The sequence below is a fragment of the Grus americana genome, chromosome 24 (genome assembly GCF_028858705.1).
Source record: "Grus americana isolate bGruAme1 chromosome 24, bGruAme1.mat, whole genome shotgun sequence".
NCBI lineage: Eukaryota > Metazoa > Chordata > Aves > Gruiformes > Gruidae > Grus > Grus americana.
Window position 1 is genome coordinate 1,397,895 of NC_072875.1, and position 18,660 is coordinate 1,416,554.

The 18,660-nt window shown below is 40.3% G+C and overlaps 1 protein-coding gene across 5 annotated transcripts in view; it reads left to right on the forward strand.

Annotated features, from left to right (window-relative positions):
• Window positions 1-18,660, forward strand: part of SIK2 (salt inducible kinase 2) — a 71,436-nt gene that overhangs the window by 39,343 nt on the left and 13,433 nt on the right. Inside the window, exons 5-14 of one of the 5 annotated variants that reach the window (XM_054803353.1) lie at window positions 1,675-1,799; window positions 3,943-4,066; window positions 6,128-6,348; window positions 7,646-7,798; window positions 10,206-10,370; window positions 13,649-13,877; window positions 14,610-14,894; window positions 15,073-15,236; window positions 16,272-16,388; window positions 17,048-17,139. In XM_054803353.1, coding sequence (XP_054659328.1) covers window positions 1,675-1,799; window positions 3,943-4,066; window positions 6,128-6,348; window positions 7,646-7,798; window positions 10,206-10,370; window positions 13,649-13,877; window positions 14,610-14,894; window positions 15,073-15,236; window positions 16,272-16,388; window positions 17,048-17,139 — 1,675 coding nt within the window. Of the gene's footprint in view, window positions 1-1,674; window positions 1,800-3,942; window positions 4,067-6,127; window positions 6,349-7,645; window positions 7,799-10,205; window positions 10,371-13,648; window positions 13,878-14,609; window positions 14,895-15,072; window positions 15,237-16,271; window positions 16,389-17,047; window positions 17,159-18,660 lie in introns of all 5 variants that reach the window. The other 4 variants (XM_054803355.1, XM_054803356.1, XM_054803357.1 and 1 more) reach the window with 4 other exon arrangements.

Sequence of the window (18,660 nt, forward strand, 5' to 3'; positions counted from 1 at the left end):
TGGAAAAAGTGGCAGAGAACAGTTAAATCATTGTTCACACAGGAGTGGACCAGTGACGAACATAAACAATGTTGCTGTGCTTGACAGTCTTTGCATGTCACTTGCCAATGCTCCATTCTGTATTCCCTTTGGAGATATAGCTGACCAGTTAGTGAATTGAAGCCAGTTTGCCTGAAAGCCTTAAATCCAAAGAATATTTGTCCCTGTTGTCAGCTTTGTCTCCTTGAGAACTTCTCCTTCTTTGCTTTAGTATTAACAGCATTTGTTGTCACAGAGAATGTAAGGGGTGGCCTGCAACGCAAGTGGAGTAGACGACTAAGAAGTACAGAATGGTAATATTGGGAGCAACAGGGAGAAACGTTGGCTTCATTGAATTCCATGAGAAAACTCCATTAGACTTCAGTGGAGCGAGTATTTTGATTCATGGTGTGAACAGTCGTATCCAAACACTGTGCTGCAACAGCTGTTATTAAAAGCCTGATGAATATAAGCCTTGTGTATTAATACTGAGGAGTATCATGGACGGAGTGTATTCTGAGTGGGTATCTGCAGTGGATGTAGGAGGTACTACTAGGATTCTGGCAGGAAGAGTAAAGAATACTAAAGCAAATGATGTATGAACTAAGCAAAGGGAGCAAGAGTGATGGCAGGGTATAAGAGGAACTGGAGGATCTGGGCTGTGAAGAGCTCTGAAGACACTGGTTAAGAGTGGAGTGGAAGGCAAAATTGCTACAGATCAGAGCACCAGGGAGTGGTAGCAGCCACCTGAAATTCTACATTTTTGAAAATAATCAGTTTCAGTTCAGTCATCAAGTCAGCTTCCTCAATATTAATGTTGTTTGCTGTATTGTTCTAGGAAAAACAAAACAAAACACCCAAAAAACAACCTGGGAGAGCAGCAACAGGGGAAGCTAAAAAGAAGTTGCATCAGACTCTACCTGACTTCTTGTCTCTATGCAATTGTGGTTGTCATTTTGCTTTTCAGTATTGAATTATTACGAATCGTGACTAATACTGAAGTCCCATGGGACCCACATCTGCTCCCATATTAAGCCATTAAAAAAAAAAAAAGACATTTAAAATAACTGCTTAGTTGTGGAATGGTAAAATTCAGTTGTTGACTGAAAGGGCTTTAGACAATCCCAGTAGCAGAGTTTTCCTCTTAGGCAAAGGCTTTGTGTTTTCCCATGCTTGTTGCTTTTGGCAGAGTTCCTTCCTCCCATCTCCGAAGTTGATGCTTTTGTTGTCAAAGTTTGTTGTGTATTCAAGGCTAGAGAGCACCTAAAGAAAAATTGGGAAATCTCAGATCCAGTACTGAATCTCAGATGACTCTTGGCAAGTAAATAAGCTCATATGTATGCATGAATGTCAGTTTGTTGAATTTTAGTGATAGCTGTTTATAAACTTGAATTTTGAAAACTAGTAGAAGTTTACTTAAAACTCCTACAGGTTGTGAAGTTTTGCAGTGTTTTAATAATTACATAGCTGTCATGAAAATAGCAGTATAGGACATTCAGCATCCCAATAAATATTTTCAGTGGGAGTACTGATAAAAGGATTTGTTATAGAGCCTTTCATGAATGAAGGTGAGCTTTCAGGCCTAGTCCATGCATATAATTATTCTTTGTCATGCAACTGGAGTTTGGAGTGACTTTCCCCTTAATTTCTCAACAGATTTTGGATTTGGAAATTTCTATAAGAGTGGTGAGCCTCTGACGACATGGTGTGGAAGCCCACCATATGCAGCCCCAGAAGTCTTTGAAGGACAGCAATACGAGGGACCCCAGCTGGATATCTGGGTATCACTATTCTTTTTCAAACTAGATTCAAGTAAACTTTTAGGAAGCTGGAACAAAGGAATCCTCTTTGATTTTTCTTAAGCTGTATACAAGCTGTTCCTCTTCAGCTTTTTTTCTTGAGTGTCATAAAATGCCTGTTAACATTGAAGTTACCTATCCAGATAGCTATTAAATGTATGCTGTAGGTGTATGTTAGCCCACTAGAGGAAAAACTGTAGCTCCTCCAAAAACTCTCCTGACTGAATGCATGAACTCTGCTTTTTTCAGTGCATTTAGTATCTTCAGTATTAAGTGGGAATTGAACTTGTAAGGCTGTAAGTTCTTGATGCGGTTAAAGGGATTCTGAGCCACAGAAACACAGGAGAGATGATGACTGCTTTGCTCGTTGAGCTGGAAACAAGCACGTTTGTGCCACAAACATTTCTACTGCAGGCAGCTGCATGTTTTTGTATCAGTCTGTCTCCACGCATACTACTCTTGCGGAAGAGGATAGAGAGTGCAACCCACATTCTTATGCAATGGAAAAGGGACTAAAATGAACTGAAAAAGTTTGTGCGCCCCTCACACGTTGTAAGAGACTGCTTTTCATTCTTAATTTGGTTTTGTCTGAGGTTTCTTGTTTGTTTTTTAATTTTAGTATTCTGGTACTCATAATGATGGATTCACATCCTAAAGCAACCAGGGGCAGTACAATTTGGCAGTCTCTGCTCTGGCATCAGGTTTGCAGTGATAATATTGCACATAGCGTAACAACACGGGCACTGACATTTTGGTCAGAGCCTGTTACACAAACAGGGCAGTTCATGGAAAGTTACCTTTCAGCTGCTAATCTAATTTAATCTAATTGCTTCAACAAATAAAACCTGTGATTTTTGAAAACATATTTGTGTGTATGCATGTATTTATATATGTACACATATATACGTAGCTCATTAGATTTTTTTAAAAAAAGGCTACAGCCTTTCTGAATCCTTAGTAACTAATAAACATCCAGCAGACCTCAGCTAAACTTACTGTTTCAAGTAGCACAGGCACTGTTTGAATGTCAGGAGTGAATCTCTGAACTTTGGTAAATATTCTTTAAATATATAAGATCCTAAATTGTTAACAGAATCTGCTTGCTCACAAAGAGAAATGCACGTGTGTTTATATTTAAGATAAAATCAGCATCTTCACTTATCTTCTGAGATGAGTTAAGGATTCTGTATCTCTTTGCAACACCCAGTCACAGAATAGGTCTCCTGAAAGTGCTAAGCTTGCAGGAGGAATGCAACAATCCACAGCTCAGTTTTTGGCAGGTCAAGGAAGGAAGTGACTTTTAAATATATATATTTAATTTTAAAATCTCTGTGTACTTACAAAGTTTTAAGGTGAATGTTGAATGCCTGCTTTTTCCCCTTGAGAAATCCAGTGCTGTGGCTATCTATGCCATCTGATTGGCACGAGGGTCTGGTGTGGTTATTTCATCTGGCATGGCACTGTATTTTTTTGGCCTATACTGCAAGACTATTTTCGCTTGCAGTGGCAATTAACTTGCATACTTTCAAAAAGGAGTCTGGCAGTTGGAGGAGAGCTCTTTCCCAGATTGTCTCCTTTTGCTCGTGTTTAAATAATCTCTCATGCTCAGCACTGCGCACAGCAGTGCAGAATTACTGGTTAGTGTTCCCCTGAAGCTGACTGTTCATGAAGTTACCAGTGTGCCTCTTACCCAGGCTTTTGCAAATTGGTAAATGTAAAAGGTTACAGTTTCTTATTTTGAATGGCAGCTGTTTGAGGTTTGTTTTTGTTTGAACAACATTGAGATTAATAAAAAGTATCTCTAATTCTCACCTGAAGTTGGGGCTCACTTTTCAGGTATCATTCAGTCATCTGCGTGGAGCTTCCTGCTAGCAGACAGAGTCTCTAACCCATTACACTTCAGCTTACCTGCTTATCAGCACAAGGTACTGCAAGCCTAGCTATTTTGGGTTAGCTGAGTGTTCTTAATGTTTAGGGATCTTCAGAAATCTAACTCCTTTTTGTATAAATTTCCTGTTTCTGCAGAACATAATTTTATTTTTTTTCTGTGACAGGATTTGGCTAGCCAACCTCAGAGACTTTGCTTGTAGCTTGAAAAATGAAATTAATATTCTCTTTCTTACAGAGCATGGGTGTAGTTCTTTATGTTTTGGTCTGTGGAGCATTACCTTTTGATGGACCAACTCTCCCCATACTGAGGCAGCGAGTTCTTGAAGGAAGGTTCAGGATCCCTTATTTTATGTCAGAAGGTAACAACGTGTCCTCTTACGCTCTTGGTGTGGTAAACCTTGAGTAAATTCTAGAATAATCTCTGCCGCAAATACAGCAAAGGGTAGTGCATCTGCACACTAGATTATGGTATGGCAGACTATTCTTTTTGCAAAGAAACACAAATAAGCCTAGGTGAGCTGTATGCCTTTGCAGTTAGGCTGCTGCTAGCAAACTAACCCATTTTTCCCTGCGCAATGCATGGAGATTGCAGTGTGGCTGTGCCCATGGGCAGGGAGAGAGTCGAAATGGAAGCTGAAGGATCTCTCGTGCTACTGTGAACAGAAATATGGGGATGCAGGGGGAGAGGCACATTTGTGTAGCAATTAGCTTTCATCCTGCAAGGCCATATACATTTTAATGTGGAAAGAAAATATGCTGAGAGCAATATTGCTGTCAAACCTAAGATGTGGATTGGGTGTTTCCTGGTTTTGACAGCATCTGCTAAACAAAAGTAAAAAAGTACACAACCAGTTCCTATGCCAGGTTCTCAATTGTCATGTATCTGGCACTCCCACATGCAACTATGAGACCTCTCCCTCACTTAATTGCCCCATCTGTTGGGTTTCACTGTCCCTCATGCCTGTTCAAACAAGAAATGGGGCCATTTTTACGCAGGGCTTGATGGTGTGCTTCAGCTTCCCTATATTAAAGGGTCTCTAAACCAGATTACTTCAAAACAACCTTCCTGAATCAAATCCTCTTTCGATATACTCCCTTCTGTGCTTCTTTTTAAAGGGAGTTTAAAAAAAAGGGTTTTCAGCCCTGCCGTTAAGGGTTCTGTGGTGTAAAACATTCTGGTCTTCCCCTTTTTCTTTCTGGTGGCATGTACTCCTGCACACCGCCTCTGAAAATAGCCGCCACAGTGTAGCTATAGCACACTTGGTTGCTTTTAGCAATGCCATTATGGCACCACAGCAACCCCTCAGCTTCCTAGGCACGTTTTGCTGCCGACACTGAATTGTATTGTTTTCTGTGACTTTGCTGACATAGGTACGTGACCTAGATCCAGGTACCTCTGTGTGAGGTGCAAGCATTGCTGTAACTGCAGTGCAGATCAGCTGTTTTCACAGGCTATTTGCTGGTCCCCTTGCTGATCACATGGTGATGCAGGGAGTGGGGAAGGGTGTGCCTCTTAGCAAAACTGTGAAAACAAAAGAGAGAAATAGGAATAAATAGCCAGAAATCTCTCTGTTGTTTGTCATAGCTACCTAAATGGACTGACTTGTAATAACTGTACTGTAGCCATATCATGGTCAGCTAGAAATACATGTCAGATTGATAAGCTTACTTAAAGGAACTTGCATTGACTTCCTATCACATACAAACTGCACATTTATCTCTTGTGCTTTCATCTTCCAAAAACCAAGATCTGAAAAAAGGTGATGGTTTTAATGCTGTCCAGTATGTAGTAGTCAGAAAGCAGCAATGGTTTGATGTGTTCAGAATTATTCTGACACCTAAAGCTACCGATTGTGCTTTGGTCCTGGAATTAAAACGGATAAACCTGCAGACCCACTGGCTACTATTCACAGTCACAGATACGTTATTTTTACCTTTCTTTTTTGTGACCTCTAGGGTAAAAATAAGTTTAAAAAAAAAAAAAATCCAGACATTAACCCTAGTTTTGCCAATCCCTTGTTCTATGATCCTGGACAAGTGATTTCAAACTGTGCTGGAGAAGGATACTAATTCCTCCCCACCACACTTCACAGAGGTTGTTTAAAGCTTTATCAGTTAATGTTAGCGCAAGCAGCTTCAAAGAGGTATTAAATATTGCTATTACCCTCATGTGGGAGCTGTGTAGAAGGAATGGCACTGATAGCCATACCATGCGTTTAAAGACGTTGGTGTTTTGTCCTCCTTAATGTGACATTTAATCTTGTTTTGAGAGATTGTTTTAGCCTTCAGGAAGTGTATTTAGCACAGAAGTTAGGTAGTAGTAAGGCAGTTTCCTGTTGTCATGCTCTGTATTGGTATGTCTCGGGTGAATATATGCAAGTACCACTTAGCAGGTTGGTAATTTTTTTTTTTCCCAACAGAGTGTGAACATCTGATTAGAAGAATGTTGGTCCTAGACCCATCCAAACGGTTAACTATTGCTCAGATTAAGGAGCATAAGTGGATGCTTATAGAAGTTCCTGTACAGAGACCTATTCTTTATCCACCAGGAGAGGAGAATGAGCCTTCCATTGGAGAGTATAATGAACAGGTCTTACGGCTAATGCACAGCCTTGGAATAGACCAACAGAAAACTATTGAGGTAAAATAGACTCATACGGATATTTGTCCCTAGGGGAAAGGTCTCCTGTTTTGTTTTTATGACTAGAACTTACTACCTGAGTTGCTTGCAACATTCTTTATTTCAACAGTTGGGGGGGGAACAAAAAAAACTGATGGTATATTTTACCTGGTCAGACCCTAGCAAGGGCAAACATTTTAAACATGCTGTGTTGCTGCGTCCGGGTCCTTCCAATGTTCTCAGTCTGTGCCAGCAGACTGATCAGGAAGAGGAGAGACATCCCTTCAGAAAGTTTCCTAGAGATCATCCCTAGCAGAGATAAGGTGTCTGTGTTATGCAAACTGCAGGCAAAACATCGTGCAGTAGGCCCACGGACAACTTCACCTGTGTGCCTTCTGCTGGCTGGCAACACCCAGCTATTCCAGTCCAAGGCATCCTTTGCCCGTAGAGGAAAACTTGTGAATGAAAAGGCAGCACTGTGAGAGAAAGGATACTCCTCTGTCCGGAATCCAAATGAGAACCCATGGAAAAGAATAACATGTTCTGGTCACGTATTCCAGGACTAGGTACTGTTCTTTCAGTGTATTAACTATTTACTTTAAACAAGGACACATTTCAAAACATTTGATGCTGCAGTTGCTTTAAGCTAGAGGATGCATAGAAATATAGCATGCACTGTGTAAAAAATGGTAGCCCACTAGGGCTGCCTGTTACAATGGTGATACTTGCTGCTGCTTAAAATGGGTTATTTCTAGAGATTTGTTTCTTAGCTAAGCCAACTCTTATGCACAGAAGTAAAATAAAGGAGCCATATTCGGTTCCACACTGTTAGATTTCCTGGGCGGAGTTGGATAAATCATTACTTCTCAAATGCAGAGAGAGGAGGGGAAATCAGAATTGAAAGTAAATTCATTGTGAACTTCTAAGAGGGTTGAAAATGAAATCCAAAAAGGAGCATAAAAGCAGTAAGCAGTTGAATGTCTCTGTCCAATCCCAAATCATGCTTTTTAGCAAACATAAATGCCAAGAGTCCCTGTGGAGTTAACACAATCATTTCCTTTAGGATGGTTGATAACTTTAAGCCATTGTGGAGGTTGGCAGTTTGAGGACTTTCTGCTAAAAGAGGCTAGTTTCTCTACTTTGCAGAGGCTCAGTTCCCCATTGTTTGTAGTGACTTGCAATGGCCAATATATTCAGCCTTCTCCAGTTTTTTTTTTTCTTACCCTAGATGGCAATACTTTCTTCTTCTTGGTCTCTTAGAACATAAAAGATAATGCATATTTGGCTGCACCCACACTTTTGTGCTTCTCTTTTTCAGTCTCTGCAGAACAAGAGTTATAACCACTTTGCTGCTATCTATTACTTGTTAGTGGAAAGACTCAAGTCACATCGGAGTAGCTTCCCCGTGGAACAGAGACTTGATGCTCGCCAGCGTCGGCCAAGCACCATCGCTGAGCAGACAGTAGCCAAGGTAAGGTCTCATTCCTAGCAGAGGTGGGCTTAAGTCTGTGCAAGACATTCTTCTCTTTAAAAATGGTGTTTCTACATAGATTCATTTAGAATCCATTGCTATTTTCTGATTTCTATAGTATGTAGACTTGCAGCATCATTTTGGAAAGACTTTTTTGGATTTGCCTCCTGTCAGAACTGTATGATGACAAATTAGTTGTCTGGCATACCTCCTACAACTGCTCCTGCTGCCTCCTCCCCACCTCCCAAAAAGAAAAATGTTTTAAATGAGAAAGGGAAGTTGACTGCATTCTGAAGGCCAAAATGCAAACAATGGTTTTGGCTTTAATAGGTATCTGTGTGGTTTACCCTTAACTCCCAGTTTATTTCCCAGTTAAAGGGAAGCACTGTGCTTGTGCTTCTAATTGGAACACTTCCATTTTTGAGACTTTCAAACCTTTTGCTAGGAAGTCCTGGGTTAAAATGTTAGGAAAATACTGTTTCTGGAGACTGTGCAACACTTGGAGTATCTTTAATGTGATTGACAAACAAGCTGTTGAATTTATGGAGAGCTGTGCTAGCATGGGGGCTAAAAGCATGCAGGCTGTACTTAGTGTCATAAACATAGTTACTCTAAAGGGACCTGTTGAAAATAAAATTACTTTTTTCCCTGCTGTTCTCTAAGATACACTTTCTGTCTCCCATGAAATGAAGTATGGCAGAGAATAGTAGAGAGGTACCCAAAAGAAAATAGTAAGATCAACCTAACAGGTTAAGATGCCAATTCACTGTGATATCTTAAGTACCCAATAAAAATATCACTGTCATGAGACTCTTAATGGCTCAAGATTCAGAGATTTGTTCCTAAATAATGTCATTTCTTTTAAGATTTGCACCACTTTTTCCTCTTGACCCAGCAAGAGTACAATTTCATGGGAGATTTCGCAGCATGGCTGCAAAACCTCTATGTCCGTAGAGCCAATGTGATGACTAATTGACTTAAGTCTTAAGGATGTCACGTGTATTTTATCAAGAGCAATTCTGGGTGCTTCTTACATCTGGTGCCAGCCCTTCCATTGCAGAAGGCTGTCCACTTAGTATTCTCTCTAATTATACTGACTGATTCAGCACAGGCTCTAAGGCTATTCAGTCTGCTTCTTCCCTAGTAATTTTGTTCAGAAAGAAAGGTCACGTACAGTTTACCTTGTCTTATTCCAATAATTCTCAGGTTGGTTTTGGGGTTTTTTTACATGTTGTTTTATTAAGGTAAACAGATGTTGTACAGCTTTTGATTTCTATTAATACATAACTGCAAACGTGAAAGACTTGGCCTAAGATGACTCAGATTTATTGTGGTCTCAAGTAAATACACTCTCAAGTTCACAGCCTCCTAGGTACTGTATTGCTGCTGTATAGAACAAGTGCCCAGAGTCCACGTCCAGGAGATACCACAACCGTGCTGCTCCTTTTTTTGCTTGAGGCAGCAAGACACTGTTTGGTTTTGGATTCTGTTGAAATGAAAGCCAAATCACTTCAGCTATGAAAATATAGGTCCAGGAACAATATGGCTGACAAAAATTAAAACCAGCTATTTTCTTAGATAGTAGTTCTAATGATAGAAAGACACAGTATTCAAAAGCAGATTATTACTTATAAGATGTATTAAAAGCAGGTTTTGGCAGACTAACAAGTAGGAAGAAAAAACTCCTAGAAGGTAGTTCCTTACTGTACTAAATTCCTGTACTTTATAGCCATATTACCACTTTTTCCTCAGGACTGCAAGCCATCTTGCAGTTACCCTGAGTAATGAGATAATTTGTTTTCACACATGGTGGCACCACAGGCTCCTGTATAAGACTGTTTGTTTCCTTTTGGACAGGCAAGTTGTGTAGATACTGCACTTCAGGAAATGAACGTTAAGAAACAGTAAAAACCACTGTTTTCCTAATTGTGCCATGCTTGCCTTCCCTGAGGCACACCTCACCCTTCAACAGTGCTCCCTCTGTTAAAATATCTTCTTTCAGGTCCAGGTTGCTCTATTCTTTCTCATGCTTTTTCCTGCAGCAATCAGTGCATGCTAGAAAAGTAATTGAAACTAGCCCTGTGTCTCATGGTAATATTAAGCGGGTTTGTACTGAATATAAAAAGGAATTCTAGCATCTCAGAAGTTGGAGGGTACCAAAGGGTACCAAACACTGTCTTTACTGCTAGTAAGTGCTCAGCTTCAATAAGTAGCTAGCTTAATGACATTTGGGGTTTGGTGGTGCTTTTTTTAAAGTCTAAAGACTAAGAATGTAATTCATCAAGAATGAGGAAATATCATACTTCTCCTGCTTTGGAAATGGGCTAGGTGTTGTTTATTTTTAATTTGTGACTTTGTTTTCTTCTTAAAATTATTCTGGTTTTGGAGTTCTTACAATCTTTTTTAGACACAAGCTGCGGTACCCTCAGTTACCTTGCATTCACAAAATGCAAGGTTGTTGCAGTCTCCGGGTCTTCCCTCAGCTTCAGGAGCAGACGCCTTTTCATTCCCTCCATCCAGCTGCCAGGGAGAGACAGCATTTATGGAGGAAGAAAGAGTTGAGACACCAAAGGTACGGCTTAAAATCACCCTAGTGTTGTGTCAAAAAATCATTAAGGCTACAAAAGATTGTTGCCTTTTTAATTAGTGCCTAGTAAGAACACTGATAGTGGTAGTAGCTGTAGCTCTTCAATAGTTAACTGAAGATCAGTTCCTTCTGATAGGGTAGAATTCATCATCCTAGCACAAAGCACTGTGGAGTCAGGGCCAGAGCATTTGCTAATCCAAACTAATGTCACTTCATTGACCTTAGTACACCTCCTGTGTCTTGACACTTGCAAGTAGCTGAGCTGGAGAACCCTGCTGCTTCTCCCTGCTTTCAGTAGCCTTTTCCTCAAAGACTCAAATGTTCTCAACCTGCTTCCAAGCACTTACTCATAAGCATAGGCTGTTCCCAAAAGTCTGGTCTCTGGCAAATTCTCATTCCTGGGTAACATCTCAGGATAGACAGCAAGTCAAATGCAAAGACCTTTAGTACCTAAACGCTCGATTTGTGCATTTCTTGTACTATCTGGACAAAAACACATTGTGCCTGTTTCCCTAAATTTAAATTTCCTCTGAGCATCACAGTTCTACTTATTCCAGATTCTTTTTTCTACTTCTCTCTTTTTCAACATATAATTTTCAACAGCTGTGTCTTTTTTGATCACTAATCTGCCTCTTGTGTTCTTTGCTTGCATTCCAATCTTACCACACTGTCATTGGTAAAAGAAAAATCAACCTACAAATGTGGGGGTTTTTTCTTCTTCTCAAATATATTTTTAAGAGCCCTGAAGACTCCTCATATGTAGCTTCTAACACAAAGGGTTCACTGCTGAATAGCTAGAGTAACCTACCTAGCTACTTGTCCAAAAACTCAGACAAATGAGAACAGGAAGGTATAACAGAACCTTAAGCATAAGCTTCCATTGCCAGCTAAAGCAATTAAAATACCATGCACTTAAATTCCGTATCTCTGCCAATTTCATAAGAAGCCAGCCAAGAGAGTAACATTTTTGTTAATTTTTCTTTGCATGGTAGCTAGCCAGGAGGACCTTCTGACTGTCAAAAACCTATTAAAACTGCAGCATCTCAAATAGGTTGTAGCAGTTCTCAACTACGCCATTTCCGTAACTAGGAATGCCTGTAAAATCTTCACTGGAGACCATGTAAAAATGCAGCTCCAGCTAATGGGTTTTGTTTCCTGTAATCAGACTGGAGGACTTTTTTGTAGGCTCTCCACACCTCCACAGTTAACAGACTTAACTGAACTCAACTAATCGGATGGGACAGCTCCACAGCCTTACAAACGTATGGTTACAGCTTAACTCTCTGAAGGGAGCTACAGTCTGAGCCATTTTGCCATGCAGCTTTGAGGTCTGTGTCAATACTCTGCAGGGTAGCAAAGTATAAGTGAAATACACAGGAGGTAGCAGTTAGAGTTTTTGTGAGGAAGGCAAAATAGCTTAAAAGAATTACATTTATGAAGTATATTATTATTCTCATGAAACTTGTTTTTCTCTCTCATATCACATCACATCATAACTTTAACTTCAGCATATTGTATTTTGCCTGGTGCCAGCTAGGGGTTTGATTTCATGCTTGCCATTTTTATGTTTTTATTGTTCACTTACTGGTTAGTTACCAACGCTAAGAGTATGGCCCTAGTTCTCATCACTGTTTTTTTAAGTAACTCCTTGTGTGGTCTCTTACAGCTGGAAAGCAAAAAGCAATTCAAAGGCATTTGGAAATTAACATTTATTTTGCATCCCCCTTTGCTTTTATAGATGCAGTTTGGCCAGAGTAGATCAACAAATGGTGACTGCAGTAAGATGTCAAATCACAATTGACTTGGGAATATTCAGTGTCTTAAATATTATAGAACATGCCTGCTAAAAACTTCCAAGCTCTGATCTGTGTGCCATGGTAAACTGCAGAGAGCCAACTGCCCACATGGTATTGGATCTCTTTTTCTTTTCCAGCAGTTCACTAAGTAGTCTTTCCAGTGCCTTTGCTACCAGATCAGTAGAAGGCATTTGAATGGGAAAGTCACAAATGGAAAGTAAGGTGTGTAAGAAATTAAGCTTACAGATACAATCCATTAAAATAGAAGGAGCAGATCCAGAATTTTCATGTGCAAGCATCATCATTTTTCCGATGCTCAAAATATTTACAGATTTTTCTTGATATTGCTTTAAATATTTTCCTAGAGTACTACCATACAGTCTGCTTGCAAGACCATTTGTTAACAGCTACTGTTAATGCAGCGAAGCTTCTTTTCCAAACACACTTGTTTTCAAAATACCAAAGACCTTTGAAGAAAATTCAGGAATGGTTCATTGACAGTTTTACATGAAATCACCTGTAGCAGTGCCAGGTTTTATGCTAAATGAATGTGTTGTTTCATCCATATTTTATCCAACCTCATCCTACCAGAACAATAGGAGTGACTTGTGCGACAGGACACTAATTAGAGCTTCTACGGTATTACAGAACAGAATATCCACCCCAAAACTGCATGACATGCAGGCTATTGTCCTCAAAACCCAAGTAGTTGCATACGGAAATTAGTTGGGGTACAGAAGGATTCTGTTGAATTGGAGAATAAAAACAGAATTAAAATCCTAGGAGTATTTTAGGTTGGAAAGGAACCTCTAAAGGCCCTTTAGTCCAACCTCCTGCTAAAAGAAGGTCTAATTTCAAAGCTAGATGAGGTTGCTCAGGGCTTTATCAAGTTGAGTGAACTCTAGGAGGGGGATTCCACAGCCTCTGTAGGCAATCTTTGTTTGCAGAGGAGCACCATGAATCAAATGGACTTTTGCTGGAAAGGGTGCATTTATTGTATTATTCTGACCACATCTCTGCAAGAATGCTGCAGAATTAAATACAAGACCGTTTTTTCATAGTGCTTACCTGAACACGATAAATGAGCACGGTAGGTATAGTAAGGAGAAACAATGATACTGTACATTCCATAAATATTTTATATTTGTGACTAAGCTGGCAAAGGTTTTTAATAACTCCTTAAAAAAAGAAAGCAGCCCTGGAGAACATAATACTGTGGAAATAAAGAGTATTTAGATTTAGGGAGCTGAGCACTAAGAGCATGTCAGTGGTGATCCTACCTTGAGGGATTTGTCACGTACAATTCCTTACAAGTCTTTCTTACCTCAGTAGATTATAGGGAAGTTCATGCATTTTAAATATACAGGCTGCCTTCAGCCTACACGATAGGCAGAGATTTCTTGCGCTTTGGGGTGATGCTCTGTGCACATAACTGAAAGCTGTCCATCTTCTCCTTCTGCCATTTAGATAAATGGCTGCCTGCTAGATCCTGTACCTCCTGTGGTGATTAGGAAAGGATGCCAATCACTACCTACTAGCATGATGGAAACTTCAATTGATGAAGGAATAGAGACAGAAGGGGAGTCAGAAGATGACCCTGCACAGGCATTTGCAGCCCTCCAAGCAGCTCGCTGTGGGAAGCGACGTCACACTCTGGCAGAAGTTACCAATCAGCTGGTGATGATGCCAGGCACAGGTACAGAAGTTAGCACGGACATCTCAAAGCTCATTTCCTGCTCTTAGCACTCAATCCAATAAGCCCAGGATAAAAAAGACTACGTTTTATGAGCAACGAGCGCAAGACAGTTTCTTGATTTTGTTACTTAGCATTTGCTATGAAGGCCAAAGGGGGAAAAAAAAAGCCACAACAAAACACCCCAAAACCTGCTGTACAGACAGTATAAAACCAAAGCAGCAAATATACAGGTGGCTACAGTCATGTACAATGCCAATAGCCGCTGGTAAAGTCTGGCAAGTTGGCTTGTTCTTTTTCACATACCTAGATGTCCCCAACTCATTCATCCCCTAAAGATGTGCTGGCAGAGGAGGACAGCAGGGAAAAAAAGACCTCTGGATTCTCAGGTATTCTAAAACCAGCAAGTTGACCAAACCTTTCACCTCAGGCTACCGTCTTGTCAGGATTATCTACAGAAAAAAACCCAACAAACACTGAATGCTGTCTAAGCCAGTGAACATCATCTGCATAGTGTCTTATCACTGCAATAACGTAAAAACCGGTAGCAAATCCCCATTCATGTACTACAAGTGTTAAATTACAGTTACTTTATGAAACTTGATTTTTTTTTTGTTTCATTTCCTCCGAGACAGTCACTGTTAGCTGGAATAACTTGAGCTTGCAGCACTTCCTTTGCTTTGCTAAATTACTGTGGCACTTTCCTTTTATTCTGGCTTTTGGGTTTTATCACAGGGAAAGTCTACTCATTGGATGAAAACGCATCTCTGGGCAGTATCGATTCAGAGTACGGCATGGGATCCATTCAGAGAGATATTAAATTCCTGGAAGACACCCCTTCCTTGAAAGAAATGGTGCTAACTAACCAACAAGCACCCAGAATGACAACACCTTTCATAGGTCTGAGACCTGCTAATCCAGCCATGCAAGCACTCGCCTCCCAAAAGCGAGAAACCCACAACCGCTCTCCTGTCAGTTTCCGAGAGGGGCGCAGAGCTTCTGACACATCCCTCACACAAGGTAATTACAACCATTGTTACAACACAGTATACCTAGACACAGTAATAGATGTACTCCATACACAGAAGCACCAGGTCACCTTGTGACTGGGTTGTTACTCAGCTTCTCACGTTTGCTGTGCTAACCAGATATGAATTAACTGATTTTCTGACAAGGGTTTTGCTCAACTCTTCTCCAGGAATTGTAGCATTTAGACAGCACCTCCAGAATCTGGCACGAACCAAAGGAATCCTGGAACTGAACAAAGTTCAGTTGCTGTATGAACAGATGGGATCAGAAGAAGAACCCTCTCTGACATCAACTGCCACCCAGTTTCAGGACCTCATTAATAGTCCTCCAGAGGTACTTAAACCAGAAATCAAGCTCTATCTTTCCACGTGTTAATGCTTTGGGACAGATAAGGAGAGGCTAAGATGTTCTGGAGATCAAGTTCCATCTTCTCCTTTCTGTCTTCTGCAGAATAGAGAATGGGTATTTGCAGGTTAGCCTTTACCATCCTCACGGTGTCAGGGAGATGGCCCTGTTAGCTTTCCAAATCTGATGGGTTTTTTATTGCTTTTAATCTGAAGGATGTTTCAGATTTAACAAAGCCCAATAACATCTTTCCCTGTTGGAGTTGGTCTGGTATAATTGTAACAAGTGCAAAAGCAGAGTGATAAGTTAGCCTCATTTGCTTAGTGAAATGCTAAATAGCTTCTACCAGCCCCCTAGTTACTTGTTTCAAATGGAACAGGTCACAGCAAGCAGGAATAATAAGTTTCCGTTAAACCCCAGAAATAAAATGGGTGAGAAGTACACAGGCACTGTAAGCACCTAATGTTCCCAATGAAGCCTGCGATTCTTAAAGCTCCAGCTGTTACTTTGACTGCTGGAAAAGTTCACTTTGACAACCACTGTGTTATAACGTTTTCACAAGGATCTCTCGCTTCACGTAAACATGCTGCAGTGCTCCTGCTATTCTCATGACAACAATTCACTCCCCTCCCATGTCAGCTTACTCCGTGCATATCCTCTCCACTGCTATTGAAAGCTTTTCACCGTCCGTTTTGAAGCTGTGAAGTGAGAGCTGCATGAAAGCACATTTAGAGTTTGGATGGTTTTCTAACCCTGTATGTTTACTATTTAAGGGGGCAAGACAGAAAGTACCTTATATAGAATATCATTTTAGTTACAGATGTAAGCCCTTGCCATTTTGCAGCACAGATAGTTCAAAGCTTTGTAATTTAGGCTCCTCACCATGCAGTGAAAGTGGTGAGTGACACCAGAGACCAGTCCATATAGCAACTGTGAAACCTCTGTCAGGGGAAATCTTTAAAGAAAAGGTTGAGGCAGAAAAGCCTTTTCTGGGGATGAAACTTGTTCCTCTTCTCTCTGCAGGAGGAAGCATCTCAGCAGCAGCAGGAAGCTGCATCTGCTTTCCCTAATGGTGCACATCCCCCATTGTTATCCAGACGGCAGAGCTTAGAAACACAATACTTACAACACAGGCTCCAGGTACCATACCTCCCCTCCACTGAATTAAACCAGCTGCTGTTACTACACAGCAGACTAGCCTTTTACTAGGCTAAATCAAAGGCTAAATTAGCAGAGAACAGCTGAATTCAAAATTATGCTGTATTTTTCTTTTGTCAGATACTGACCCTAATTATGCAAAAAGTAAACTATATTACTGCTGTTTTTCTACTCAGTTACTGTATAGAGTTATTAAAGCAATTTAAAGTAACTGCTAGTTAATACCTGTTATCTGCATTGCACTCTGTAAAGGATATGCATCAGCATCTGAGGAGCCACTTCTGACCCTCTGGGGCTTACTGTTCCCCCCCACCTTTTTTTTTTTTTAAAAAAACCAATTTTCATATAGCTTTAGTTTATAAAAAAAACTTTTTTTCCAGCTTGCAGCTTCTCTTTCACTTGGGAAGAAACCTTTCTGTGGATTTTTATGCTACAATCTATCATGCAAAGATATTCTTTGTCTAAGGGTTAGAAAGCAATAAGCAGTAGGGGCTGTGGTTTTAGAGATGAGCTCTATTGACAGCTTCTGAAAATGGAGCTGGGCAGTTACACTGTCACAAGGGCAGACGATCTTCTTTCACTTGCTTTCTGGACAAATGCATTAAATCAAATGCAATTTAAAACAGCACTTTCTCTTGCAGAAACCCAGTCTACTATCAAAGACTCAGAATACTTGCCAGCTATACGGCAAAGAATTGCCCCGGAGTCTGGAACAGCAGTTACAGGAACACAGGTAAGAAGCTTTCATGCAGGTAAGTTACTCATTCTTACTCTCAAGAGTAATAAAAGAACTGGAACAATCCTTGTCCACTTAGAAATTCTTTGAAGAAGGAAAGCTTCACTTTAAAATTTGTAAGGACACAGCCCTTCTTTTAAAAGGGGGACAACAGTCCTGCCACATGTTTACAAATTTCTGTGCTGTGAGCTCTTTGTCAGCTAACACTACTAGGTGCAGATAAACTGCAAATATCTGTATGCTTCATATAGTACTAATGGGCATATAGAAGCATAGGAGGAAGCTCCCCTACTACTTACATTGTTGTACTTAATTTCACCCTCATCCTCCCAACCACCCACTGTTTATAACCTACATATTGCAGTATTTATCATAAGTCAGAAAGTGAATTGTGTATTTCTGCCTGCTGGGAAGCCATGCGGTCATTTAGGTATTTCCTGTCTCATTCCCATGACCCAATAATTCCACAGTAAAGTAAATCAACTTTTTCTTGTCATATTGGATCAGTTTAGAAGTGACACTGCTCTGAAAAAGCTACAGAAAAGACTGAATAGATTTGAAGTGACCCCTTATAACTGTACATATTATAGCAGACAAGATTCTAATTGCCAAGTTAAAGGGCTGTAAGCTCTTTACGAGCTCATCATTTGGTAATTGTCGAACAAGTAAGCAAGATAGATACTAAACAGTTACTATCCCTGAGTTTTCAAAAGAATCACAGAAGGAGAAAGGAAAAATAACAACCTAGCTACATGCTGTCTAGAACAAAAAAACCTGAGGAACAGAGGTATAAAAATACTACCAGATTTCAAGAAAGCATGCAATCTGTGATTGCTTTTTAGCTTATGGCCACTCCTGACAACTGTAGAGTTGATTAATCCTAATCAAGAACTTAGCTAACAGTATTGAGAGCAGGTTGGTGTACTTCTTTAAGAATAGGAGGTCTGCATAGAGAAATATGCTGAGAAGCAATAGATTTATTTTCTGAACGCTGTTGGCTTGTGTCAGTAGTAGGTTTCCTATTTCTGCATGCTTTGGGAATTGGCTGGCAGGAGACCTTCACTTTGTCGTATCACAGGAATTTGTCAAAGGTAGCTATAACCTTGCATTGTGTTGTACATTCTTACTGTTTGTAAAGAGTCAAAAACATGGAGTTTTATGAAAGTTCAGAGAAAAAGAATAGGGGGGTTGGGGGGACTTTGTTCATTTCCATCCCTGGCAGTGTTCCAGGCCAGGCTGGATGGGGCTTTGGGCAACCTGGGCTAGTGCAGGGTGTCTCCTGCCCATGGCAGGGGGGTTGGAAGTAAATGGGCTTGCAACCCAAACCACTCCTAGGATTAGTAGCCAGTGATATGCAAGTCTTCAGCTCCTAAGTTCCACAGAGCAGTGAATAGCAGGCTTAAAACATAAATACAATGCATCTGATTCTTAACAAACAAAATTAAACAATGCATAGGGTTAACTTAACTGCAGAGGAAGAAGAAATCACCAGGTGATTAAAAAGGTTGTCAAAAGGAG